The 27,798-nt window shown below is 45.4% G+C and overlaps 1 protein-coding gene across 5 annotated transcripts in view; it reads left to right on the forward strand.

Annotated features, from left to right (window-relative positions):
* PLB1 (phospholipase B1) overlaps nt 1–27,798 on the forward strand; it is a 136,107-nt gene that overhangs the window by 87,278 nt on the left and 21,031 nt on the right. For 3 of the 5 annotated variants that reach the window (XM_073338612.1, XM_073338613.1, XM_073338614.1), the window contains 13 exons: nt 1,276–1,353; nt 3,979–4,039; nt 4,779–4,837; nt 8,265–8,332; nt 9,229–9,272; nt 10,394–10,493; nt 11,524–11,575; nt 13,771–13,851; nt 15,912–15,977; nt 18,257–18,351; nt 19,908–19,989; nt 21,402–21,506; nt 22,767–22,862. In XM_073338612.1, coding sequence (XP_073194713.1) covers nt 1,276–1,353; nt 3,979–4,039; nt 4,779–4,837; nt 8,265–8,332; nt 9,229–9,272; nt 10,394–10,493; nt 11,524–11,575; nt 13,771–13,851; nt 15,912–15,977; nt 18,257–18,351; nt 19,908–19,989; nt 21,402–21,506; nt 22,767–22,862 — 987 coding nt within the window. Of the gene's footprint in view, nt 1–1,275; nt 1,354–3,978; nt 4,040–4,778; nt 4,838–8,264; nt 8,333–9,228; nt 9,273–10,393; nt 10,494–11,523; nt 11,576–13,770; nt 13,852–15,911; nt 15,978–18,256; nt 18,352–19,907; nt 19,990–21,401; nt 21,507–22,766; nt 22,863–27,798 lie in introns of those variants that run through there. The other 2 variants (XM_073338615.1, XM_073338616.1) reach the window with 2 other exon arrangements.

Here is a 27,798-nt window from a genome sequence, read left to right on the forward strand (position 1 = left end):
GTCAGGCCTGCTAACAGTTGTTGTTACAGAACAGTAAACCCTTGGCCAGTTGGCATCAATGGGCTTCTGTGTCACACCCCTGAGACAGTGGGTTCCACAGATTCACTATAAACTGTGGGAGGTATTTCCTTTTTATCAGGTCCAAGTTTACTTGGTATTAATTTAATAAGGCGACCAGTTACTCTCCTTTTGCAGAAGAGTGAAAATGAATGTTGGATTTGTTTTTCCCTACATCCCTTACAATCTGATATTCAAAACGCCCTGGAAACTGTTGCCTTGCACTGTTGCTGTCTATTCTGGACCTATTCTGTGGACAAACAGGGTTTTGAAATGAGTCTTTAACATGGCAAGCCCATAGCACTTTGTGGAAGCCGTGGGTACGTGCTCATAGTGGCACTTTCCCTACTGAGACAGCTCTGATGTGAAGTCTTCATAATTGCAGTACAGTAGCTAAGTTACACGAGAGGCTGTTTCTGGGGAGTTCCATCTGTCATTTAGCATATCTGTTATTACAGAAAATGACTTCAGATTCTGATGTTCATGGGCTCCATCTGTTCCGTCCCTTTGCTTCTCTAACTCAACACAGCAGATGTTGTGTATGTGTGACTGTCATATGTGCCAGGCTATAGAGACGAAAGGTCTATAGCAAACCATTTATAAGCATAATGGGTTAATTTAAAGGATGAAAGTCTGCAAGTGAGAGGGGGGTGGATTTCTGATTTAAACCATTTGGAATAACTCTGCTCTTCCAGTAGGAAAGTCTCTTTGACCCTGCGCCTTCAGATTCTGGGTTCTGTATTACTAGTGTATTAACAATCGTGCAATTCTCATTAGGGAGAAGCAAGCCTCCTGGTAGGGGTGTTTAATCTATGAGAGTCCATGTTTCCTGAGGTAGATGCTGGGTACCAAGACCACCATCCAAATTATACAGCCACTGTGGGAAAAGGGTGAGCCGTGCATGCCAGGCTCCTCCCCGCTGAGGCAGACAGAGCTTCCCAAACTTCTCCACTCCCTAGACTGGAGTGGATAACAGATACAAACAGCCCTGCACTCTTTGAAGGGATCTGATGTGTGCTGGTGGGCTGGACCAAAGCCCCCAGATCTGAATACCCCTAAATTTTAGGGGAGGGAGTTTGTTTCAAAATCCAGATCCACACTTTGTAGCTCAGGCCATCTCTAGTTATATTATCTTTTGGCAGCAGAAATCCTGATCTATTTGCTGTCTTCTATGTCCTTGTTTGCTGCCTGATCTGTATTTCTCTCCTCACTCATCAGCACAAACCCTTCCTGGGAACATACAGGAACAGCAACTACACATACCCACCTCTGGAACCTACTAACAAGCCAATTCAGGTAATTGCCTGTATCGCTTACTGTACATTACACATACACACATGGATGCAAAATTGCTCCTGTCTAGTGGGTGTTTTCACATCATTTGGAATTTGTAAATGGTAATTTCTTACTAGGCTTTGAACATACAAATCTCCTCCTATGTCAACAGGTATTTAAACACTTCATTTTCAAGTGTTTTTTTGCTAACACAATTGTACCAGCCAGTGCGGACTGGGAATAACTGTATTAAAACTGTTCTCAACACTAAGTCATGACAGTAACAAATCCAGTCAAGGGACACTACTGTAAGTCAGCTGCTCCAAATATACACAGTATTGGCAAGAGAACTTAGGACCTGTCAGCCCCAAAAATGCAGGCTTAGGTCACTTGTTTTAAAGGAGGGTTTATAGCCTCATCAGGCATCCAGCCACTAGAGGCAATGTAGACGAAAGTGGTGATAACAGTATGTTACATAAACTTGCAATATGTCTCCAGTTAAGATCTACTGCCTCTTAAATGAAGGCTTTACATTGCCCCATAGCAGAGAAACTACAGCAGAGGAGTTAGCGTAACCAGTACACAGCTAATTCCGGGTAGGAACTGAAGAAATGTGGTGGGAACCTGCGCTTGCCACATGGCTGGAGGAGGTGTGGAGGCCTCCTAAGATAACTGAGCAGTTCTGTTGGTGTGAGTATGGCTGGGGAAGATGATTGTCCAAAGCAGTGGTCTGAGTGGCTAAGTTAGGCCTTCTTAATGAGGTCACTGCTGTTGTATAGCTCCAAGTAATGCCCAGCTGGGACTTAATTTCCAAACAAAATAGAGTGAATCCCTGCATCCATTATGGATTATAAATAAGGCTAAAATTTTGTCACAAGTATTTTTAATAAAAGTCATGGAAAGGTCACGGGGCAATAAACAAAAATTAACGGCCCCTGATCCCTTCTTGACTTTTACTATAAATACCCATGATTAAATCTGCTTTGGGGGCCTCAGGGGCTGATGGCTGTCCTGTGCTCCAGTGGCAGGGGCTGATGGCCACCAGCCCCCGCTGCCCTGAGGCTCCTGACCCCTGCTGCTCCAACAGCCTCTGGAGCGGCCCCCGGGACCATTGGTGCTCTGGGGCCGCTGCTCTGGGGCTGCCCCTAGGATCCCTGCTGCTCTGGCGGCCCGCAGGGCCACTGCACTGGGCTTCCCCAGCCTCAGCCGGTGTGGCTGGCCCCGGAGCCAACTGCTTGGGTGGCCCTGGGGTCAGCCGCACTGGCTGCTGCAGCTGTAGAAATCATGGAGGTCCTGGAAAATCACAGAAGCCATGACTTCTATGACCAGACTCGCAATCTTAGTTATAAAGAACAACAGGTGATACTAGCAAGTACTGCTTCAGACTGTAACTGAAAAGGAAACCACCATTCCCCCTCCCGGCTACAGTTCACAGCAGCACCCGGGTTGCTTCTAGAAAGCTAAACAGAGAACTGGAGAAAGCCTTCCAGTTCATGATTCTTACACTTCAGTGGCCAAGTTGGAAGGATACCATGGAAGAGGGCAAGAGAGCGGCAGTAGAAGGAAAAGGAGAGAGTGGAAACTGCTTCTCCCCCCGACCCCAAAAAAATTAAACCAGCTGACCTGTCTTGGGCCTTTATAACACCCTCTAACTGGATTGTAGTCTCTCTGAGCCACACCACTGTGTTAAAGATGAGGGCAGCTACATTTGACTTGAATTTTTTTTCTGCAAATCAGGTGATACCCTCAAACTCTCACACAGCCACTGGTCAACATGGCCTTTGTCTGGGCAAGGAGTGGACACCCTTGCCCCTTATGGGACTTGCCCACTGTATCAATTTCTTTTCCTCACTGGCACATCTCTGCTTCTCAGAACACACTGTTGCTGACGTTGAGAGGCAGTGTGGGTAGAGAAGTGGGCACAGGACCATGACTCAGGCATTTCTAAGTTCGGTTCCAGGCTCTGCTACTGAATTGGCACACTATGTGACCTCTGGCTGACTACCCATCTGTGACATTTCAGAGGATAACACCTATTCTGCTTCACATGAGTACTGTAAGCATTAATTAATTGGGTTGACCGGACAATGACAATTCCATTTCATAGCAACTTTTAAGGTTTTTGAATTTGGTTTCATTCTGCATTGGAGTGAAAACAAACCATTTCAAGCATTTTGCAAAAATGATAGGGCACTGGTTTGGGAGACCCAGGTTCAATTCCCTGCTCTGCCTGATTCAGGCCAGAATTTTTCATCCTAGACCACTCTCAGTCAGGCAGAGCAAGGACTCAACCCTAGGTCTCCCACTTTCTGCGTCATTGCCCTAACCACAAGGCTAAAGAGTGTGGGAAGTTTTCTTTTCTCCTCTGCCCTCCCTTCCTAAAATAAACTATGTTGAAATCAGTACATCTCTTGACAAAACAGTATGTTTGGGTGAAATTTCATTTCACCAAAAATATTCCGACCAGCTGAATTAATCAGTATTTGGACAGCATTTCAGGATGAAAGGCAAGAACTGCCGAGCTCTCACGTAACTAGTTTGGAACACACTGAACGAATATTACAACCAAATCAAAATCCAATAAAAAATAGTTCCTAAGTATACTAATATCTCCTAACCATATGGCTGTTTGTTTTGTTGTTTAAGAATTGGGGCAGTGACCTGTCATGTCCTGCACAGAATCCATCTGAAAGTGTCCCAACATCAGGTGAGAGAGAACTTGCTTTGGGCTGAACCACTGAGAGGAGTGGTTCCTAAACTCTGTGCTTTTTAAAAGCAAAATCTTAAAACTGTATTACCGCACATGTTCGGTGAAAGGAAAACAACCAGGTTAGGCATTGTGTATCCAGCAGATAGCAAGGGCATTCTACTTTGTCAAACCCCGGCATCTTCACCAGCACAGCGGCTGCATTCTAATGGACAGACAACAGCTTGGCTGGCTTGATCTAGCCAGATGTGCCTGGTACATTTGCAGCAAAGCAGCTTTGACCAACCTGGGTGTACCTGCTTGATTAGCAGAACAGGTGTATTTTGTCCGGACATAGCCGGAATGCTTTACATCTGAGCAGTTAATAGGAAACCTATATCTAGACTTAAAGCCAATTGAAAACTGAACAGAATGAATATATGCAATTTTAAATCTATCTAATCTATTTTGGGTTTTTCTAAGGTGACATGTGAAAGGCAGTGTTAAGCTCTGTTTACTTCCCTATTACTCAAGCACATGATTTGGAGCAAGCCAGGAGGCAGAAGTGAATTGCAAGAGTTTATTCCTCAGGCTAGTTGATGACTAAGTTTGTGTAGAACCCTGGGCCCACTCCTCCTGAAGTCAGTAAAGTTTTTGCCATTGTCTGCAATGGAAGCAAGATCACCAGGCCCTTCATCCAGGATAAGATTTTCCAATGATCACTGGTAACCCTGCTTTTTTTCTTTCTTCTTCTGTCTAGTACATAAGCTACGGCCAACAGACATCAAAGTCGTAGCAGCGCTGGGAGATTCCTTGACTGTGAGTAGTAGTGCTTCCCCTGAGCCTAGAATGGGATGGGCAATTCTAGTCTCCCTGGATGTTATGGTGTCAGGCACCATCCGATGGAGAGCAAATTGTTGTGACTTGCCTAGCTGTGTCCATTTGCAGCAACAATATCTATGAGTGAATCTGGCAATTGCGAAACTGAGTAATAAATAGCCCGGACTAAAGCCAGAGGTGAGACCCAATCCTGCCAAGGTGCAGAGCTGCCTCAACTCCCCTTGGCTTCAGTAGGAGTTGAGGGGACAGAGTAACTCAAAGGGTCAGGCTCATATTGCAGATGAGGGTTCTACATGTTTCACCCTTTTGAGAGCTCTGTCGATCCATTTCAGTCTTGACCTACGGGAACCTTGGCTACTCCCACACTGAGCCTTGAGCTTTTCTTGGAGGACCTCAGTCCTGACCTACAGCACTCCCTGCTTTTCCAGCCCCACGCCCCTGAACAGGTCACTGCTTGAATTTTCCCAGGAAATCTTCTTTTTGTTACTTTTATTCTCTTGATTCATGAAACGTTTCAGAGAGAATGGAAAACCTACCCTATGAGATGAGACTCAAAGAGCGTGGCGTGTTTAACCTAACAAAACAAAGGTCATGGGGAGATAGGATTGCTCCCTATAAATACATCCGAGGGATAAATACAGGGAGGGAGAGGAGTTATTTAAGTTAAGCTCCAATGTGGACACAAGAACAAATGGATATAAATGCCATCAACAAGTGTAGGCTTGAAATTAGGCGAAGTTTTCTAACCATCAGAGGAGTAAAAAGAAAAGGAGTACTTGTGGCACCTTAGAGACTAACCAATTTATTTGAGCATGAGCTTTCGTGAGCTACAGCTCACTTCATCGGATGCATACCGTGGAAACTGCAGCAGACTTTATATATACACAGAGAATATGAAACAATACCTCCTCCCACCCCACTGTCCTGCTGGTAATAGGGGAGGAGGTATTGTTTCATATTCTCTGTGTGTATATAAAGTCTGCTGCAGTTTCCACAGTATGCATCCGATGAAGTGAGCTGTAGCTCACGAAAGCTCATGCTCAAATAAATTGGTTAGTCTCTAAGGTGCCACAAGTCCTCCTTTTCTTTTTGCAAATACAGACTAACACGGCTGTTACTCTGAAACCATCAGAGGAGTGACGTTCTGGAACAACCTTTCAAGGGGAGCAGTGGGGGCAAAAAACCTAACTGACTTCAAGACTGAGCTCGATAAATTTATCGAGGGGCTGGCATGATGGGACTGCCTACAATGGCACATAGCCAATCTGCCGCTGCTAGCAGCCAATATCTCTAACGGCCGGTGATGGGACACTAGATGGGGAGGGCGCTGAGTTACTACAGAGAATTCTCTCCCAGGTGCAGTGGCCCTGGAACCCTTTTAATAGTTGGGGTGCTGAAAGCCAGCCCCTTGCCCCTGTTAACCCCTCTCCCCCAGCTGGGGCCAGGAGCAGTGCTGTGTCTCTAGGAGGGGGAACCCAGACAGGGGTAAGGGGACAATAGTTGGGGGCAGGCATTAGGCCCGCAGCCAGGACCCTGCGTGCGGAGCCAGTATAAGAGCTCTGGCCACAGGGCCGGCAGCCGGGACCTTGGGAGCAGGGGGGTGAGTGCGGGGCCCCAGGCACATGGGGCCAGGGATCGGGGCTAGTGCCCCAAGAGTAGAGCCCTGGGCACAGGGCTCCGGGCACAGGGCCAGTGGCTGGGAAGAGGGCTGGCAGCTGGGACCCGAGCCCCGGGCGTGGGGCCAGTGGATGGGGAGCATGGTTATTGGCCAGGACCCAAGCCGTGGAGTGGGGAGTGGAGGCCTGGGCATAGGGCCAATGGCCCCGCGTAAAACCTGGGGGTGCTGCAGCACCCCGCGTACCCCTACTTCCCGTGCCTATGTCCAGGTGTCTGGCTGGCAGGTCTTACCCACATGCTCAGGGTCTCACTGATGGCCATATTTGGGGTCGGGAAGGAATATTTCTCAGGTCAGAGATCCTGGGATTTTTCCACCTTCCTCCACAGCATGGGGCACGGGTCACTTGAAAGTTTAAACTAGTATAAATGGTGGATTCTCCGTAACTTGCAGTCTTTAAACCATGATTTGAGGATTTCAGTAATTCAGCCAGAGGTTAGGGGTCTATTACAGGACACGCTTCCATCCCTGCTCCGCCCCCAGAACAGCTCTGCCTCCAATCCCCTTCAGCCCCCAGTCCTGCTCTGCTCCAGGCCCAGCTCTGCCTTCATTCCCTCTCTGCTCCTACTGCACCTCCATTCCTCCCCCTGCTCCGGCCCCAGCCCAGCTCTGCCCTCAGCATTCCTGCTCCACTCCCAGACCAGCACTGCCTCTAGCCCCCACTTCTGCCCCAGCCCTGCCTTCAGCCCAAACTCCACTGCTGAGTAAGCCTTGGCTGTGTAGTAATGGAGGGGGAGCATGGACAGATTCCACTACTAGTAAAGGAGGGCACAACTGAAAATGTTTGAGCACCACCAGCCTTGAAGACCCAGCTAAAACACTGGGTCAGGCAGTGTCCTAGGTGTCAAGTGGATAGTGAACCAGAGTTTAGTTTTCTTGGGTGATTAAAAATAGTGTGAATTAGTAATGGGGATGTCTTGTCTCTTACTCCTCTGTTGACTTATTCAAAACTAGAGCATGGTGGGAATTTTTTCCATCAAAAAAAATTTTTGATTGGGAAATGTGATTTCACCCACCCCTCAGGAAAATGACAATTTTGCTGAAGTTTGTTTTATTTATTTCCATCAGGAAAATCAAAATGTTCATTTAAAATCTGATCAACATTAACCTACACCCCTCTGAGCTGCCACAGTGCCTCATGGAGTTGTAGTTCTGGAGCTTTGTGTCCCTATTCTCCCCTATGGGCTGACTCCTCGACTGGACTACATCTCCCATGGTACACCACAGTCTCCTTCTGGCTCAGCTACCATGGTACATCATGGGAGTCTCATGACCACAGTGCATAATGGGAAATACAGTCCTGCCAGGGAATCTGGTGCTTAGGGGACAATGGGGGCATAAGGCATCCAAACTACAATTCCAATGAGCCACTGCAGTGGCTTAGGAGAATGCAGAATAATATGGAACTGAGCCGAAACAAAATGTTTTAACATTTCAAAATGAATTTTTCTAGTTTTCATTGCACAAAAATATTAGCTATTTTGACTTTTCTTTCTGATTCAGGACTAAACCAAATGTCAAAATATTGGAATTTCCTGTGGGACAGAAATTCTGGTCTTTCAGCCAATTCTATTCAGTACATTTCAACTAACCCTTTAAATGACCCATTCAGTAGCAACAGCGTAGGCCAGTAGAGCTCAGCCCACGGGAGGACAAAGCCATTCCTGCTTCGCGCAACTTCCTCTGCTTGTCATCTTGCCATTTCATAAATGATTCTCACTGTCCTTCCAGACTGCTGTAGGAGCCAAAGCAACCAGCCTGAATGACCTGCAAACAGCCTGGAGAGGACTTTCCTGGAGGTGAAACACACAGCAGCTCTGGGTGGAAGTGCGTGTATGTGAGAGAACGGGAGTTTGCCTGGAATGTGCGTGCGCTGCCGTGGGTGGCTGCTTCTGGATGAGTGTGACTGTGCCCGTAAACATGTTGGGAATGACAGATTTAGAGGCATTATTCTACAGTCCATATAGCAGAATCCCAGATAGCTGCTTGGCAGGCATCAGTGCAATCTGTGCACCTTGAACAGCTGCTCACAAATACAGTAGGTACCAGTGAGGTTAGACTGCACAGCTCTGATGGGGCAGTGTGCGACTTGCCTCTTTATGATGGGCAGCATCAGAATAAGTGGAAAATAAGTGCTCTGTTGGCAGTCTATAAGGCTGTCTACACTACAACCTGTGTCGGCTAACTTATGTTGCTCAGGGGTGTGAATAAACCACCCCCACGATTGAGATAAGTTACACTGACATACGTGCTCATATGCACAGCGCTGTGTTGGCAGGAGAGCTTCTCCCACCGACATAGCTTCTGCTGTTCAGAGGTGGGTTTTTTATGCCAGCGGGAGAGCTCTCTCCCGTTGGCATAGAGCGTCTTCACCAGACACACTGCAATGGCGCAGCTGCATCAGTACAGCGGTGCAGATGCAGCGCTGCCCATTTAGACATGGCCTAAGGCTGTGTGCACTGCCTCAGCTGCAGCCCTGTTTGACTTGATCTGAAATCTCCCTTTCAATACTTTCCCTGAATTCACACTTGACCTGTGGTTTATCCCCTTATTCCTGGTTGAGGCTTTTCTTTTTTTTTTTCTCCCTGAGCTGATACAGCAGCAACTTATGGTGACCAGACAACGGATGGTATGTGCTTACAGTATTAACCCCGCTGACTGTTTGATTCTGTTCTTTCCTCCCACCGCTCCGTAGCATTGGAGGTGATGGAACTCTGGAGGCTCACACGACTTTACCCAGTGAGTATTTTGAAAATCCCCAAAGTTGGGAAGGGGAAAGGCACTCTTTGCTCCAAGACTGGGCCAGGCAAATGCTGGAAAGTTTGTGCTGGCTTCCCACCTTCCTTGGACAGGACACAGGATGCACATCTGTTGTGGATCTGAGGAATTTATTCATACCCCAGGTCAACATTAGGGAGAACTCCTCTGCTAAAAGTTTGAGTCAGTTCCTCCGTTTGACGGTTCTGGATGGGGCTGTAACATCAGCTCTGCTGAACAGATGAGGGACAGATTACAGGAGGAAATGACTGACATGACACAAATCCAAAGCAGATGCTCTTCCTTTATTTCTATCTGTTGCCTCCAGTGACAAAGTGGAAACCTTGCAGGAGCTGTGGGCTACTGATGCACTACAGAGCAATTGATGGTCCATGGAGTGCTGGTCACATGATGATGGCTCACCCTTATTTCCAGCTCCTAAACTGGTCTAAAAGAAGCTAATAATAATTTAAATATTTATCTAGCACTAGTATTATTCTATGTACGCAATTGTTGTAGTTGCCATGGAGATTACAAAAGGGAGGGGAAGTGGTCCTTGTGACCATGAATTGGAGGGAGCTTGGTCCATGACAGTTCTTCTATTAATATGCGATCCATGCTCTGGAACAGTCTGACAATGCCTGAGAGTGTGTAGGATTTTATTTCAATCATTATCTTATATCCATGTGCCATGGGCATCACTCAGTTTTAAAGAAAAATTGGAGTCTGTTTATACTGTGTGAAGTATTGTAAATGTACTGCTAACTACAAAGAGGCTTTGAACTCCACCTACTGCATTATAGACACAGTAACAGTAATAATAATTTGCATATATAATACCTTCCAGCTGAGGATCTGAATCAATTCTACAAACATTAATTAAAGTATTGTTTCACCTTTGTGAGATAGGTGTCATTACCTCCAATGTGTATATGGAGAAACCGAGGCACAGATAGGTTAAGTGCCCAAAGTCTCAGTGAACATGTCTTGACTTTTAGCCCCATGCCTCAACCACAAGACTGGCATGTGGGTTCTGTAGGAGGGGATGCTGATCCTTGCTCGCAGTGCAAAGGATAACCAGCATGTCTTCTCCTGTCTTTAAGATATTTTGAAAAAGTTTAATTCAGAACTCTTCGGCTTCTCCACTGGCACTGAAAAGGAAACAGCCGGGTTCAACTCAGCCGTGGGAGGAGCCAAAGCAAAGTAAGCATAATCACACCCTAGTCAGGGAGATAGTGGGATGTGGAGCTGGTGGACTGGCAGCATCCCAAGCCTGTGGTCACTCTTGAGTTAATACTAATTATCAAACTTTAAAGGCTGATCCTATCTATACTGTACATAAATCTCTATGGTATAATATTCTTTCTTCTGAATATTTGAGGAGTGTGTGTTTGTTTATGACTTTTTCTACATGGGAGAGATGTCATCTTTTGACTAGAACTTCCTATCCCATATCTTCCGAGTCCAATACCGGTGCTTTAACCACAAGACACTCCTTATTCCCACAGTGAATTTTCCCATAAGTCTTTTACATGTAGGTCACTGGCTCAGTGTCAGACCAGGGCGGTAAAGACCCGAAAGCCACTGCCATCTCCCAGCTGTTGAATGACTTCTGGGTAACGAGATGGAATGTCACAGCCCAGTGCCTAATGAATAGGAGCCCATTATCAGCATTAAAAGCTATCCTGGCTAGCAGCACCAGCAGAGCAGCAGAGGATTGAATGAGCTATGGAGACTGAACTCCCCTAACCCTGGAGAATGACTCCTTCAGAACCACTGATAGGTAAAATGTGCAGGCAGCCTCTATTGCCACTGCACCCAATCTATGGCTACACAGAGGACTTCAGTCTCCAGGACTGTCGATCCAGTGCCTTTCACCAGCACTCCATTTACTTGAAAGCAAGTTAGCCAGCAAAGCTCGCATGGATGTGAAATACCTTGTCTCCAAGAGCAGGTTTGGGAATTGAATGTTTTCTTCCAAACACAATCCATTTGCGCCAGTCCTTCAAGAAGAATAACTCATCTCAGTCGCTCATGGCTGGAGCCCTTGCAGCTCAGATTATTCTATAATTGTTCTCTCATGTACGCCATCACTTTCCCTGCGTGGCCCTGGTGGTCCTGAAGTTCCATAAAATGGGGCCAGGAGGAGAAATCGAAGCCTTCCCAAGTTGTGTTCATTCTGCTCATCATTTCAGAACAAGGATCTGAATGCTCTTCTTTCCTGTCTCCATAGCAGTATGTCAACCCAGGCGCGTGAACTGGTGGAGCTAATGAGAGGCAGCTCAGTAAGTGCATAGCTTCTATAACCTGTGTAACATGTTTGGGTGGTGGGGAGAGGCGGGTTTCACAGCTGGAGAAAGGGTAAAGGCATTTCTCACTGGTGTCAAGGTGTGTGTGCAGTGCGTGGATCACGGCAGCCAGGAAATTGTTACTCCGTTCTCTATATTAACCCTGATCGGGCCTGGGTTCCCATTGCACCAGCTGCTGAACAACCACATAGGAAGATGCAGTCCCTGCCCTGTAGAACTAAAAATGTCATTTAAGACAAGGTGCAACAAATGAGTGTAACAAAGAATAGGAGAGAGATGGGTACAGGACCCAGAGTTACAGAGGTGAGCAATGGCCTAACTTAATGGTTCTGAGCCATTCAAAAGTTGGAGCAAGGAAGATGGGAGGGTACACAGGTAGGTTGGAGAAAAGGGAAGGGACTGGGATACTAGTATGAATGGTGGCCAGGGGACTGGAATGGGGAGGAGAGAGTTAAGAGCAGGGGCAAAGATGAAAGCAGGTGGCCTGGTGAGGATGTGGAGTCAAAAACCTGTGAATTAAAACAGGCAGAAGCAGTGAGCCACGTGTCTGGTGTAGAGGAACTGCCCCTCACCCCTGGAGTCCCTGCCCCGAGGAGCTTGGCGATGCTGGTATGCTGTGCTGGTGAGGGGATGGCTGTAGCCTGGCCAGTAGGTCAGGCCACCTGAAGCTATGGTCCTGGCCAGCTGAGTGACACAATACTGTGCAATGTGTTGGGGGAGGGGGAATCCTGAGGATGTCACAGGTTTTCTGGAGGCATGAGGTGGCCAGCTGCTCGTTCCAGAGTGGCTACTGTTCCTGGTCCAATGGGAGCTGGGAAGGGGATTGAAGGGCTCCCTGGCTTTTATTAAAGTCATAAGTGCTGCTCTTTCTGGGGTGTGTGAAAGACAGGAGACACCTGTTGGTGGGGCCTACGTGGGATGCTGGGTGCTGGGAAGAGACTTGTTGGTCCAGGAAGATCACCATGAGAGAATGGGAGTGCCCAGTGCTCCCTGGCTCCTGCTGGATGGTGGGTCAGAGTATTGAAAAGGCAGGGCTCTCCAAAGCATGTGTCCCTGTGTAGCCGCACAGATGCCTTGGGCCAACGTTACTGTCTGTTATTCTGCATTATTAATTTTTCATCAGGGTGTCTTCCTCTCTGAGAAGAGCTGAGTGGAAAAACTGGCATTTGAGCAAAAGACTAAATTGTTCTCAGATTTAGCAGGGTGTGTTTCCAATCATTCACCCCTTTAAAAACAGGGGGCAGGACTTTGTCCTGCCTGGCACCCCACTGGAGGGCAAAGGGGCGGGAATGAGATGAGAATTTAGCCCTTCGGTGATTCCCAGGCCCTTCCTCTATTTGTGGGATAGATTCACAGCCGTTAGTTATGTAAACTCTCTGCTCTAAAAATAGATGCCTTCCATTCCTTTCTTTGTACTACATGTTACAGAACGTTTTCCACTGAGTTCCAGCTCTCAGCAGCCCCTATTGTTGGCTGGTGGTGACGTGGATTTAGCAGCTGCCCTTATGAGCCCAGTAAAGTCACCAGCCTCCTGGACTCTTCTGTTTTAATCCAAATGTCTATCCCCACAGAGCTTGCCTCTCTCCTTTTCAGCATTCCTGGTAGTACTCACTCAGCTGGCAGGGATTTCCAGTGACTCATGTTCCACTGAAGCAGCTTTAGTGCATCATCGTCTAATCCTTTTTCCCTCCCCTGCTTGCTGCTACACTGCACCCAGCATTTGGCACTAACTGGTAGATCTCCCCATCCCGACCCCTGCTGCCAAAATCCATTTAGAACTGTGGTCTCTGACTCCCAGTAAACAGAACTTTGTACAGCAGCTACCCTGACAACCTACCAGGCAGCTGCTAATTCCCCTTTCTGTTGGGAATTTCATAACAAAAGCCAAGATGTATTGCACCCACCACATTTTCCCTCGGGGAGACACACACACACACACACACACACACACACACACACACACACACACACACACACACACACACACACACACACACACACGTTTCCTGACTTCACTTTTCCCATTGTTAATTCCAAGTGGCTCATTTTCATTGTTTTGACACTCTTGATATATACCCCATTTAACTGTATTTGTAAATGTTGCCTCTGCGTCCCTAAGCAATTTCGAGCTGTTAGAACATTGCACTCTATTCTTTTTTATGTGTCACTAGAAAATTAACTTCAAGGAGGACTGGAAACTGATCACTCTCTTCATTGGAGCCAATGACCTGTGTCAATACTGCTTGGACAGGGTATGTGTTTAGAAACTGGGCACATAGTTCTGGGTGCTTGGCGGATGAACAAGGTGAGCAGTCCGTTCATTTCCCCTTTGTCAGACAGTCAATGCCCTTGTACCTCTAAAAAGCAGTAGGAACTTGTGTTCATTTAATATCTCCCTTATCTGAAATGAGTGTGCTGTTTTTACAGTGGGAGATTGGCACTCCAGACCAGGGCTTCATTGGTAGTAGTCATTATTTAAGAGCTAAAGATCTATCCAGCACCGTACAGTGCAGGAGAAGAAGAGACAGTCCCTGCCTTGAGGAGATTGCAATCTAAATAGACGAAACAATCCAAATGTGAAAGGCCACATGTGTATTCTTACTGGGACATTGAAATGCCATTGTGTTCCAGAAAGCGACGCCATAAAAATGCCATAGGGGGATTCCATGTTTCTGGTCTGTCTTAGTTATACTTGCCAACCCTCCAGGATTGTCTTGGAGTCTCCAGGAATTAAAGATTAATCTTAAATTAAAGATTATGCCATGTGATGAAACCTCCAGGAATACATCCAACCAAAATTGGCAACCCTACAATGGCACCAGAGCAGGGGTGGACAAACTTTTGGCCCAAGGGCCACACTGGGGAATAGAAATTGTATGGCAGGCCATGGATGCTCACAAAATTGGGGTTGCGGGTGTGGGCTCTGGGGTGGGGCTGGGGATGAGGCGTTTGGGGTGTAAGAGGGTGCTCTGGGCTGGGACCGAGGGGTTCAGAGGGTGGGAGGGGGATCAGGGCTGGGGCAGGGGTGCAGGAAAGGGTGCAGGTTCCAGCTGGGGGTGTGGGCTCTGGGGTGGGGCTGGGGATGAGAGGTTTGGGGTATGGGGTACAGGAGGGTGCTCTAGGCTGGGATCGAGGGGTTTGGAGAGCAGAAGGGGGATCAGGGCTGGGGCAGGGGGTTGGGGCATGGGGAGAGGCTCAGGGGGTGCATGCTCCGAGCAGCGCTTACCTCAAGCAGCTCCCGAAAGCAGGGGCATGTCCCTTCTCCAGCTGCTACATGGAGGCGCGGCCAGGCAGCTCTGCAGGCTGCCCCATCCGCGGGAACCCCTCTGCAGCTCCCACTGGAGTGCGTAGGAGCCGGAGCAGGGCCATGACACAGCTTCTAGGAGCTGTGTGGTGCGGCCCCCGATCCAGCACCCCGGCCGGAATGCCAGAGCGGGTCCTAGCCATGTGGGCCGGCTTAAAATGGTTTGTGAGCCGTAGTTTGCCCACCCCTGCTCCAGAGCAAATATGATCATGTTACAAGTAGAAATGTCTTTTCCTAACTACCAGCCATACAAGCTTACCATGCTGATCTGAGAGTCAGCCTGGGTTCTTTCCTTCTCACATATCATCCCCAGTAGTAAAGGTTCTGTAGGACAAACTATCGGCCTGAACCAACACTCACTGATATAAATTGAAGTCTTTCCATTGACTTTCAGTGAGGCCTCAATCTAGCACCATGTGTCCAATAACACCCTTACAACTCCACGTGCAAAGTGGGGTTGCATAGGTATCACTCAGTACCTAATTTGGCTTGCAGAAACATTTATTACTGGAGATTATGTACTGGAGGAAAGAACCCAGCTTGATTCTGAGATCCCAGTTTTAATTTCCAGGGCGGGCAGTTAGGAAAACAAATCCTTTTGTAAATGGAGCAAACTTGATCTGCAGTCAGTGAAACACATTAAACATGATTTATTCATTCATTCTTCAGAGTAAAAATGCACCTTAAAAGAACTCTGACAAGAATAGTTATAAAACAAGATTGAATTTGGATTAAGGGGTCAATCTTGTCACATGGAAATGCCACAATTACTAGACAAGCTGCACATGTGTCACAATAGGAACAGAACTCAGTAGCTATCTGCTCAAAAAATACAGGCCTCTGCTATTGGAGATAAAAAGGAGCATTTGGTCAATAGTATAGAATCTAACCTCTTGCAGTCTTTGCTAGGGACTAGAGGTCATAGAATGGACCCATTGGTTTTTTTTTTTCCAGCTATAGTTTCTTGCACACTGGAAAAATGACTGATCTAATTTTCCTTTTATACAGGAGACCTATTCAGTAGAAAATTACGTAAAACACCTTCAGGACGCTCTTGATATTCTACACCGGGAGGTAAGGTTTTAAGATACTCTAGCAGGCTGAATTCTTGGCAATCACACTCAGATATTTCTCACCTCTGACAGAGTATCTCTGATTATGTTTCATTCAAGGCCTTTCTCCAGATAGCTAGAGTAGCAAGGTGAACACTGACTAATAGTCCAATGACCTTGCTAGCTAATGGGCAGTAAAGTGGTGGGCTGCTGCTTTGGGGAAAACTACAGCATAGGGCTCCTTTTGGTACCAGGAGTAATTCCCACATGTGACTGGCATGAGCTGGGGAAAGAAAATAAAAAAAGAGAATGAGCAAAAATGTCATCAGATCGTGGACTACCTAGCTCAGTTGAATTTAGGAGATGTTTCCTGAGGAATCAGACTTCCCTGTATATGTCAGATAGTGCCTCCCTCACCTCTCCAGAGAGAAAGCACAGGAGCAGAGGAAGAACTGGCTGTTCTTGATTTTCACATTTCAGTGAGGGGAGGGAGGGAAAAGGCTACACTAACACTGCAGAAGCTGAACAGTAAAATTATGGGCCCTATACATGATGCAATCATGCAACCACAGGACTTCTACAGAATCCTTCTCTTGCCTACTCTTCGCCTTGGCATTTTGCTCCAGAATCTAAACCATTCTTTTAGGGTTTGGGTTTTTTTTAAATTGCATTTCTAGCCCTTGTGATTGTGAAAATAACCATGAGAGGACAGAAGAAGAGGTCAGTGGTTAGGGCACTAGCCTAGGACTTGGGAGAGATGGGTTCAATTTCTTACTCCATCCCAGACTTCCTGTGTGAACTCGGGCAAGTCACCTAGTCTCATGCCTCAGTTTCCCATCTGTAAAAAGGGGATAATAGCACGGCCCTGCCTCATAGTGGAGGGGGGAGTAGTGAGGATACTTTAAAGACTGTGAAGTGCTCAGCTACTATGGTCATGGGACCATCCAAGAACTGAAGAAAGATATATAATTGTTTGTTTGTGAGTATATACGTTCCCTGAAGAATATTTTGACTTAAAGGCAAGGCACTCATACACAAGCATATAATACATTCACAGACCTCTGCACACTGATCCCTACACACTCCACTACATATGAACCTATAACCCCATATTCTCACACACGTACCCACACATAATATTGCAGTGTCTAATAGATAGCATCGGAACCGACTGTAACACAATGGCACCTGATCTCTGCTACAAAGAGCAAGAGGTGACCATATGGCCTATCTGTACCATTCCTGGGTTTTTTTAGTCCAAGAAAACACACTAAATTAGCTACTTAATATTTTGGCTAAGCCATGAGGGTGGAGTCAAGTTGCTGCAGCTAATCATGGGACACTATCCATATTCTCCATCATCAACATGAGGAAGAAACTTTCCCTTCTGACTCTGCCCTGGGCTTAATGCTTCAGAGTCAGAGGGTCTGGACTGGAATGCCTATTGCTAGTAATGATGCAGAATGCTGTGTGGGCAAGTCACACAGACAAATTCTGAATACCACAGTCAAAGGGTTAATAACATCAATGAACCATATATAGGGCCAGATTGTGATCCTTTTACATGGGTGTAATTTCTTGGACTTCAGCAGAGTGACTCCTAATTTACAATGATGTAACAGAGAGCAGGATCTGGTTTGTTGCTTTGTCCCTCAACACCAGCACTGGCCAGGCAGGTGAAGAGAGATGGTTTTAATCCTACTATGCCTAGGGCACAGAGGTGTGTGGGACCTTGGTTGAAATGCAGGTCAGTGCACCAAGCATTTCTTCTCTGGGCTGACTCCAACTTAACTTACAAATTATGTTTAAATGGTTTTCTCCATCAAGCCCCCAAGAGAGATTTATTCACATCAAAAATCTGGCACAGCTGGTGGTATCCACTCAATGATAGTTCAGGATTAGCACAGGAGGTGGTGTTGCTGGTCAGGTTGGAGATCCCTGGCAAAACCATGTCGTGGCACAGGGCAGGAGTGCTGCAAGTCAAGACTGAGCCTTACATAGATTCAGCACATACAGCACAGCCCTACGTACCATTCTGACTGCTAAACAAAGTGGGCAAGCCTCTATTTACTGTAGAGCAACAGAAATGCTCCAGTGAGTTAGGCTGCAGTGGCAGCCAGTGAATTTGTTGATTCATATCCACTGTACATCTTCCTCACTCCTCTACACTGCCCTTGTATGTTACTAATCTCTCTCAGTGCAGCCTGTACTCACTCTTTCCTACAAGTAGCCTCCCTGCCTTGTTATGTAACTGTATTGTGCTCTGTGCATTAACATGCCTGATTTTTTTGAACTCTGCAGCTCCCTCGAGCCTTTGTCAACCTGGTGGAGATCATGGAGATCGCTGGACTGCGTCAGATAGAAAAGGAAACTTCGAGGTGTGTCGTTCCAGGGACGTAAGTGCGCAAATCAAATATCTATTTCTACTGGATGCTATTTTTAGGCATAATCAATATCACTGGTATTAGTAAGGCAACCATACAGGGCTTAAAAGCCTCTACCTTGTTGGATTTTATTGAACCTGGGAATGATGATACTACAGATACTATACATCATAATGATGATATTGAGTCCAATTCTTCCCTCTCCCATTGACTTCAACAAAAGTAGCACGCACTTAAATGAGGGCAGCATCGCAGTTACCGGATTCCTGTTTATTCAACTATAAAGTTAGCTTTGGGCTGAAGCCACAGAAGATGAAACTGGATCTGAACATCATCAACATCCAGGAACATTTGGAACTGGAGTTCTGGCTCTGATCCATCTCTATATAACATTTTATTTTGGCAGAAACTAGATCCTCAATCCAGCAAAGCACAAACACTTTATCTTGTTGACTCAAGATCACTGAACTAGTCAGTATGGGAACACTAAAGGCTAAAGTAAGTCTAGGCTTACAGAAACCTACCTCACTGTTAAAAAGCTTCTGCACTCTAGTGAACATCAGCCAAACATCACCACCTCTCTCCCCGGTACTCAATGAAGCTGGGCAACATGCCACAAACACAGTATAATTTTCATATTGCTAAACTTCAAAGCCCTTTTGCACCTGCCCCAATTCCAGATCAGGGTCCTACAACAGTCAGTGGAATCCCCAATGCCTGAATCCACACTCAGCTTCATTCCTTACCCTGCTGGTAGGACCAACAATTGTAGTGCAAAACCCTGCACTCAGTTCTTTGCAGGCAAGTAAATAAGGAACTGGCTTTCAAATCAAAAAGAGTTTATCAAAAAAGATTGAGAGGTGACTTGATATATGTGTATCAAATATAGAAGTATAAGTAACTTCACGGGGAGAAAATACCTGGTACTGAGATGCTCTTTAATCATATGGAGAAAGGCATAACAAGGACCAATGGCTGGAAGCTGAAGAGAGACAGATTCAGATTAGGAATTCGGCACAAATTAACAGTGAGGGTGATTGACTTCAGGGGAAAAAACCCCAAGGTAAGTGGTATATTCTTCATTACTTGACGTCATCAAATCAAGACTGGGTGCTTTTCTGGAAGGTGTGTTTTAGTCAAACACAAGTTACTGGGTTCAATACAGGGATAATTTGGTGAAATTTACTGGCCTGTGATATACAGGAGGTCAGATTAGATGATCTAATGGTCCCTTCTCACCTTAAACTCTATGAATCTATGAAATGCTGCTTTAACACGTATTTGTAGATTTTTAAAGTCTAACACATGTTGTCTGCTACTGCTATGTCATGTTAAACAGTTTGGATCTGATTTTCAAAAGAGTTGAGCACCTGCAACTCCTGTTGACTGCAAGTGGAAGTTGTGGGTGTCCAAAGCTCTTCTATCTACCTTGAAACTAGTCTAGTGATTTAATTTCTGCATTTAATAATTTAAGCCATCTTGAGCTTCTTGGAACTACACCATGTTATTAATGAATACACAGGCTGTCTAGGGTTGGTGTTGATTTTGGTTTTTTTTTTTCTTTCAAGGACTGTTTGCCCATGTTTCTTAACCCCCCAGGAAAGCTCTCCTGAACTACAAGAAATGAAAATAATTAACAGAGATTTTCAGGTATCACCTGGATTCTATTTCCTTAATTGTTCATCTCTGCCCTGCCCCGCCACATCTCCCTTTTTTGTCATGTGTCTCATCTTCCACATAGAACTGTAGCATATTTTCAGATGTGGTTGGTGATGGCGAAAGACCCCATTTTGATGTATGTGTAGACTGAAGACCCAGCTACTGTCTGGGCAGTGGTGATGCAAGTCTCCTCATGCTTCCCTACCATTGTATTTCAATGGGGGAAAGAACTGGCCTATTTAGACTTTGGCTCTTTTGTTTGGACTGCCAGACAAGGGCTAATTATTGCCAATGTAGTGGTGTTTATTTTGGGTTATGTTCATTTGTCCAGTATTAACTTAACTAAGATCTAGTCAGATTTCACACAGGCCACCCAATAGCTATTAGATGAGAAGAATTGTCAGTCATTATTATGAAAATAGGAATTACCATATCAGATCAGACCCAGGCTCCAACTAGTTCAGTATCATGTCTCCAAGAGTGAACAGTATCAGATGCTTCTGAGGAAGATGAATGAATCCCTATACCGGACGATTATTAAATAATCCACCCATAAGGGAAAATTCTCCCTAACCTCAGGAGAGGGGGAAGATACAGTTGATCTGTGACTGGAAGCATCAGGATTTATAACCATAAACTATTGTCCTATCTAACATAATAATGGATATTCTCACTTTCCATATAAGCATCTATGGCCAAAATTTTCATAAGTGACTACTAATTTTGGGTGCCCCAATTTTTGGGTGCCAAAATTGACACCGTTATGGGACCTGATTTAAAAAAAAATAACAACTGAGCATCGACCCTTTGAGAACCAGGTCTCTTTAGATGTGTCAGTTGTGTGAGTTGAGGCACTCAGACTTACTAGTCACTTTTGAAAATGTTGGCCCTAACCCTTTTTTAGAATCCTAGAATATCAGGGTTGGAAGGGACCTCAGGAGGTTACCTAGTCCAACCCCCTACTCCAAGCAGGACCAATCCCCAACTTTTGCAGACCGACCCCCCGGCCCCAGCCCTTTCCGTCCTCCCCTCGCAGAGCGTGGGGTGGGAGTCCGGGTGGAGGGGGCAGAGGCAAGACGGGCCCCGGCCTTTCAGCCCCAACGCAGATGACTGATGTCATTTAGCGCTAAGTTGCACAAGTTAATTTATGCATTGTGTTTATTAATAGACATAAAATTTCTTTTTATCCACTTCAGAATCATTTATCTTTGCACATTTAATCTATTCACATTCTCCTTCTATGAAAGTCTCTCCACATGTTCAATAGTTTTCTTTGCTATCTAGGCTGGATTTATACTAATGATCTAGAGAGGTGAAAGGCTCATATTTTATAACCCTTGTTTGATGGGGGAGATAAATCTTGTAAATGACCTTTTTGTTTTGCATCTTGCAAACCCACATAGATCAAAAGCATGCTGACGGCTAACAGCGGTCGCTATGCACAGCGTGAGGATTTTACTGTTGTGGTGCAGCCTTTTTTCCGAAATACCATCATCCCCCTAGACAGCGTGAGTCCTGTTTCATTACCTACCTTTTTTTGAGGCCAACGTGAAGATTTATTTTGGACTGTAATATCTGTGGGGCAGGGACCATGTCTTCTTTTATGTTTGCACAGACTCTAGCATATTATGGGCACTGCAGAAATATAATAATGAAAAGATGAAAGTAGGAAAGAGTGTATTGCTTGTGAATCTGCTGGAGACATCAAGTGACTTCAGGAAATATGTGAGCTGGGAATGCACTGATTGACGCCTCTCTAAAAAGCCATCGACCAGCTCTCTTTCCATTCTTTAACCTTGTATCTTGCATGCAGTGGTAGTTAGGAATGCAAAAACTCAGCGTGAAACTCGGCACAAACCAACCAGTTTTGCATAATATCTACCCTTTTGCCTTATCCCCAAAGAACTCCAGCACATTTTAAGAAGTGATCTTAGGTTCTACTGAAAGGTGCAATATTGACATCTGGAGACCAAAGAATAGCTACCATGTTGGCAGTAGTAGGGCAAGCTTGCCCCACAAAACCTTTGTGCTTCCACTGTATCGATCCACAGTCTTGGGTGTTCACTTGAAAAGCAGCCCAAATTTGCCTGAAAGGTTTAAGAAACTGAAGCCGAGCTTCAAGAATTCAACAAACAATAATAAATAGTTGCAATCTTTCGAACTTGAATGAGATTCAGCATTTGGGTCGATACTGCAGTGATTGGTGCCCCTATGATCTCCTCGATAGTTAGATAGTTAGTTCAACCACAAGTTCTTGGGTTTTATGCAGAAATTACTGGATGAAATTCCATGGACTGTGTTATGCAGGAGATCAAACTAGATCTTTGGTTCCTGAGATGCAATCCATGAGCTGCGATGAGATGCTACTTAGGTTGGTTTACAGCATCAGAATAAGAATGCGTTATCTCCACACTGATTAGAATGACTAAATTGGTTTGCCAAGTATTTCTGGCTTTTAAGTGTGATATGCTGGGTCTCAAAGTCTGAGGAACCGCTCGGGTCAGTTATCATGATGAGCCCTTCTGGCTTTAAATATCTATGGATGTTACGCAAACAAGCACTGCCTTTTGATTGGTTGAAATTGTAGGTTCTGCTTTATATGGACTAATCATGTGGACTGTGGCCCCCTGGAGGTGGAATCAAGATGTGTGTTTGCCCCCAACTGCAGGAAGAAAGGAGCCCAATGAGGCTGAAATAACAGTCTCATTTACCAGGTGGAAAGGATCCTTTGGCGCTGGGGTGAATTATTACATTTTTTTGAATTGCAGAATGAGAAGCCAGACCTGAGTTTCTTTTCCATGGATTGCTTTCATTTAACTGAGAGAGGCCATGCTGAGATGGCCATAGCGCTCTGGAATAATATGGTAAGAGGTCGTAGAACAGATCCATATATATATATTTTACAGAGAAGCCCAGAAGGTGCATGTGAGAAAATGCTCAGATACAACGAGGATAAATGAGGTATAATTGGATAGATCAATAAGTGTTTAACTTCGTTAATGACCAGGACTCCTTTCTGCCTTTCTTGGCCTGCAGTCCTTGGCAATTGCCTGAGATAAAGCAACCTCATCCTAGCAGATGATCCTTCTTCTTTCTTCCAGAGGAAAATGAGAAATCCTTATAGTCCTGTTAATATGCCCGGCAGGAAAACGTCTTCCCAATTGGGCAACCAAGGTTCATTAAAGCAACATTGGTAAACATTTGGTTCTGTATATCTGCTAAGATTCTGTTTCTCTTTAATGGGTATTCCCTTCTTTCAGAGAATGGGATTTCCTAATGAATCTGTACAAAACCTCTTTAGCTCCCCAGCAGCCGGAGTCCTGCTTTCTGTAATAATAAGAACGTGTTCCACCTCACATTGCAGAGCTTATGCCCCAGCATCCTAGATACTGCTGCTATCCTGCTAGTCATGACAGCTACTACTTTGGAAGTTCGGATTTTACTTCCCTGCACTGCAGGGGCATTCACCCCTAGGGGACGCGCAGGAGATATTTATTCTTCTACCCTCCATCAGCCTAGTTTTGCTGGGGGAATGGCAGGTTTAGAATTCTGCGGGAGTCCCGTCAGCAGACACTGCAGAAGGAATGTGCTGAACGAGCCAGCGCATTCCCCGTTGCCCAGAAGGTTTGGGGCAGGGCTGTTCCCCAGGGGCCCTGGGCTGTGAAGAAAGCTGCGGACACTTTGTTCCACCCCCACATACCCCCGAGAAGACTTTATGCCTGCAGGGGTCCTGCACCCTTGTTTATGCCTGCAGAAGCTGGGATAAATCAGGGATGAATCTAGGCCATTCTAAAATGAAGTTAGACTTGGGTTACATAATAAGTAACTGTGCAGGATCCTCTAGCATTGAAAGTAATAAATTGATTCTGGATGTTTGCTGCAATGTGGAAAACCCCTCTTTAGGGGCATTCGTAAGTTCCCACTGCCCCTTATTCATTACCCAGACATGATTGCCCTTTACTCCACACTACCAGGGTTTCTCATTCTGTCAAGGCTGCTACTCATCTCCTACACAAATTAGAACAAACCCTTCCACGGGGGACAATGAGCTCTTATTCTTTTTAAAAAGAACTGATCTGGGGGCTAGATCCTCAGCTACTGTGAATCAGTTCCCCTGATATCAACAGAGCTTTGTTGATTTATGCCAGCTGAGGATCTAGCCCTTTGTTGTTTTATATTAGTGGTGTTCTTGTAACCCCTTGTCCCTGCACTCCAGTGCGTGTCTGTGTACGGAGTGGCTGTGTGTGATTCTTGTAAGAGAGTATTGTTTTTCTGTTCTGCTTTGCTCAGCAGCCCTGTCTTGTTCCCTGAAAGAGCTCAGCACGCTGCTGGCCAAATGAGAGGAGTTCTCCTCAATACACATAAATGGCCAGATTGTCTCTAGCCCCACGTGTGAGTATGCAGGGATGGGGCAGGCACAAGAAGCCCTCCGCATCCCTTGTGTTCTGTCTCTCCTGCTCTGTGCAAGGGCTAAACTCGGTCCCAGTCCCTGTGGTTGCAGGGGAAATGTACAGGGGACTGCTCCTCCTTCACAGGGAGATGTAGGAGCCATAGTCCTAGGACTATTTCCCAGTGCCCATCCCCAGACTATAAGACTTTATACAGCTTTGGGATTTGTGAAAGTAGAATGAATTATATTGAAATTATAATTCATTAAAGAAATGCTACTTGAAGGGTTTGTTGAAATATAGTTGTCAGGAAGAGAAACATTAAGGCGCGTGAGACAATGGGTCCTCAAACTAATTAACTTAGGTTTCAGAGTAACAGCCGTGTTAGTCTGTATTTGCAAAAAGAAAAGGAGTACTTGTGGCACCTTAGAGACTAACGAATTTATTTGAGCATGAGCTTTCGTGAGCTACAGCTCACTTCATCGGATGCATACCGTGGAATACATACATACATACGGTATGCATCCGATGAAGTGAGCTGTAGCTCACGAAAGCTCATGCTCAAATAAATTCGTTAGTCTCTAAGGTGCCACAAGTACTCCTTTTCTTTTTTTAATTAACTTAGAGCTCCTTCTGAGCTAGGAGATTGGTGAACATTAGTATGCAAATAAGATATGTATGTATATTTGTCAGTTTTTGCTTCCTTTTGTCTCTTATGTTAAATTGGCTTTGGCTTAGCTGTATAAATAAGTTATCTTTAGCCTCAGAGAGGGGCTCACATCTGGGTGCATTGGCAAAGCGCTTTGCTAATAAACAGAGTGGTCTGACAAATTATGTGAGTCCTGAATCTGACTTTGACAGATATTTGTAACCATTTTGGAGGGGGTTGTATATTTTTCTTTTTATTCTCTCTCCTGATTAAATAAAGTACCTCAATTCTGTTATGGAGAGGTCAGTCCTAGAGCTGACAGGTTAGTTCAATTCAACCTTGGCTTGTACACTGCCAACGAAAGGAAACTAGTTAGTAGAAATAGCTTTGGTGATGCTGGTAGTCTTCAATGGATACACAGATACTTTGGGTGTGTCAGTGAAGGCAGAATGTATCCTTTCATTTGGAACTTTGTTTTACAAATCTGTGGCTAAAGCCACTTTTGAACCGTATGTACTGTCCATATGTACTTATATGGCCTCCAGTGAACTCAATGAGCTATACTTGTTTACATCAGCTGGGGAGCTGGTACTGTTAATCATATGGACAGGACAAATCCTGTGTGAATAGTAGGTGGCTGCATTTTGGTTTATAAATCAGGCTCTTAGTTACTGTGAACATGTTCGTTATATAATTGGCCTGCGTAAATAAAACTCAACCCCTATAGTCTCCAGCCCCAGAGGATTATGGGATAATGAAAAACTAAACTAAACCAATCAACTGAAGACATGGGGGAGGGAGAAAATGTAGGTCTGGGTTGGGTTTAAAAATAGTTGAGTACTAGTTTATGAGAACACAAACAGACTATGCTCTCTTCAGTGTTTCCATCAGGAAAATGAACTTTGGAACTACTTTAGAAATGGAAAACATGGTATTGACGTTGAAACAACAATAAGCAGCTGTTGCCTCTCTCCTGCACCTGCCTGTTACTCATAGAGAGTAACATCTTAGAAGGGCCGGCTGACAGCTGATAGAAGGTCATGAAGGAAGGGGGACAAGGGTAACCCTTATGGAAAAGTCCGATGGGGATGAGGGCTATATAAGAAGCAGACAGATCTCATCATAATCTATTACACCTTACACATTAACTCCTTTTCTTAAATTGCATGCCAGCTGTGCTTTAATCTACATCACAGAGCTGGAAAGAGTAAAACTTTGATGGTTATAGTTTACTAGATAATATTGCGCCATAGCTAGTGTGTTCTAATTGATTTTATCACCATGTGACAAATCGTGCACAAACAGGTTCAGGCAGTACATAATAAAGCAAGCAAATGGTCCCAAATGTAGCTGCCATCCCACAGTGTACAAGAAGACTGGCCTTATCCTCAAATATTAGGATGCCTTTGGAACGGTTTTTGGAAGACACAACATAGTTTTTTCTCCAAGTGGCTGAAGTTGCTGGCTGTGGCAGTGCACTAGATCAAGTCCCACAGGGAAATCATTCTGCTTCCTGACATTGGTGTCTTTCTCCAGCTAAAGAAGGGCCAAAACAAGTGGGAAAATGTCAGGAGCATTCAATCTACCGCTTTATTATCTGTCCTTTTTTTCTATTTGCAAAATATAGCAAAGTTAATATACTATATGTAAGGGGTGAGACAATAACTAACTTTTCACTGCTAATGGTACTGATTTGACTGTGTCTCACTAATGTAGAAGTTACCATGCCATTGCCAATCATTGATCTATCAGGTCTACAACCTCGCTCACCTCACCTCCACAAGCACACTGAGATGGCCAGCGGCATGGCAGAGAGCAGGCTGCTATCCAGAGGGTTTGTTCAGCATGTGCACTCTCTCTGCATGCTGAGGAACTCAATGGGAATTGTGCCTCTCCCACCCAGAGCACACCTGTAACATAGGCTGGGCCTTGGGAGTGCTATCAGGCCCCAGGTTAGCAGGCTGGAGCTCCAATTTCACAGTGAGTGACAAATGTGATATGGATCTGCTTGCTGAAAATCTCCACACGTGATCAGCCCTTGTTCTTGACTCCATGCCAGATTCTTTCCCACCCTGGCACAGGAAGTACCAGGTGTACAGATAGCCAGGGGACCGCAGACAGAACACCCACCATGTAGGTTACAGGGAACTCCCCTCGGGATGCTTGCTGCCCTCCCCCAAGGCACAGAAAAAATAACCTATGCTCCAAAGCATGCACCAGTAGGCAAGCCAGAGGGTTTAGACTCCTGTGTGATGCTGGCCTTTACCAGGCAGCAGAATTCCATGATAGTCAGCAAATCTTTGAATTCATTGGTTCGCTTCACATCATCTCTGCGGGGTTTTTGTCCATGTAGCTTTCTCCTCTGCTGTTGTCATCAACACATAAGGCACTATCTCCTGCACCTCACATGTTCCTTGGCTCACCTCTCTCATCTTGCCTTCAGTTTCTACTTTTACTTTTTCACAATACCATAGAGCCAGGAAGCACTCCCAGTATTAACATATCTGAATCTTATTACTGGAGTCCCTTTCCCTGTCTCCTCTCTGGGGCTATAATGATGTTATGTCTCTCTAGCATGCAATTGGCACTTTCTTCCCTCCCGCCTCTCTCATCACTTGAGGTCAATAGATGCAATACTAGGTGGTTTAAGGGAGTGGCACATTCACCCTGCGCTGGTTTTTATTCTCTCCAGAAACTGCTGCAAGAGAAAGTTCTGCCTCTCTTTATGGACCAAAGCCTGCAGTCATTACGTAAACAAAATTC

Source organism: Lepidochelys kempii, chromosome 3 (assembly GCF_965140265.1).
Source record: "Lepidochelys kempii isolate rLepKem1 chromosome 3, rLepKem1.hap2, whole genome shotgun sequence".
Classification (NCBI taxonomy): Eukaryota; Metazoa; Chordata; order Testudines; family Cheloniidae; genus Lepidochelys; species Lepidochelys kempii.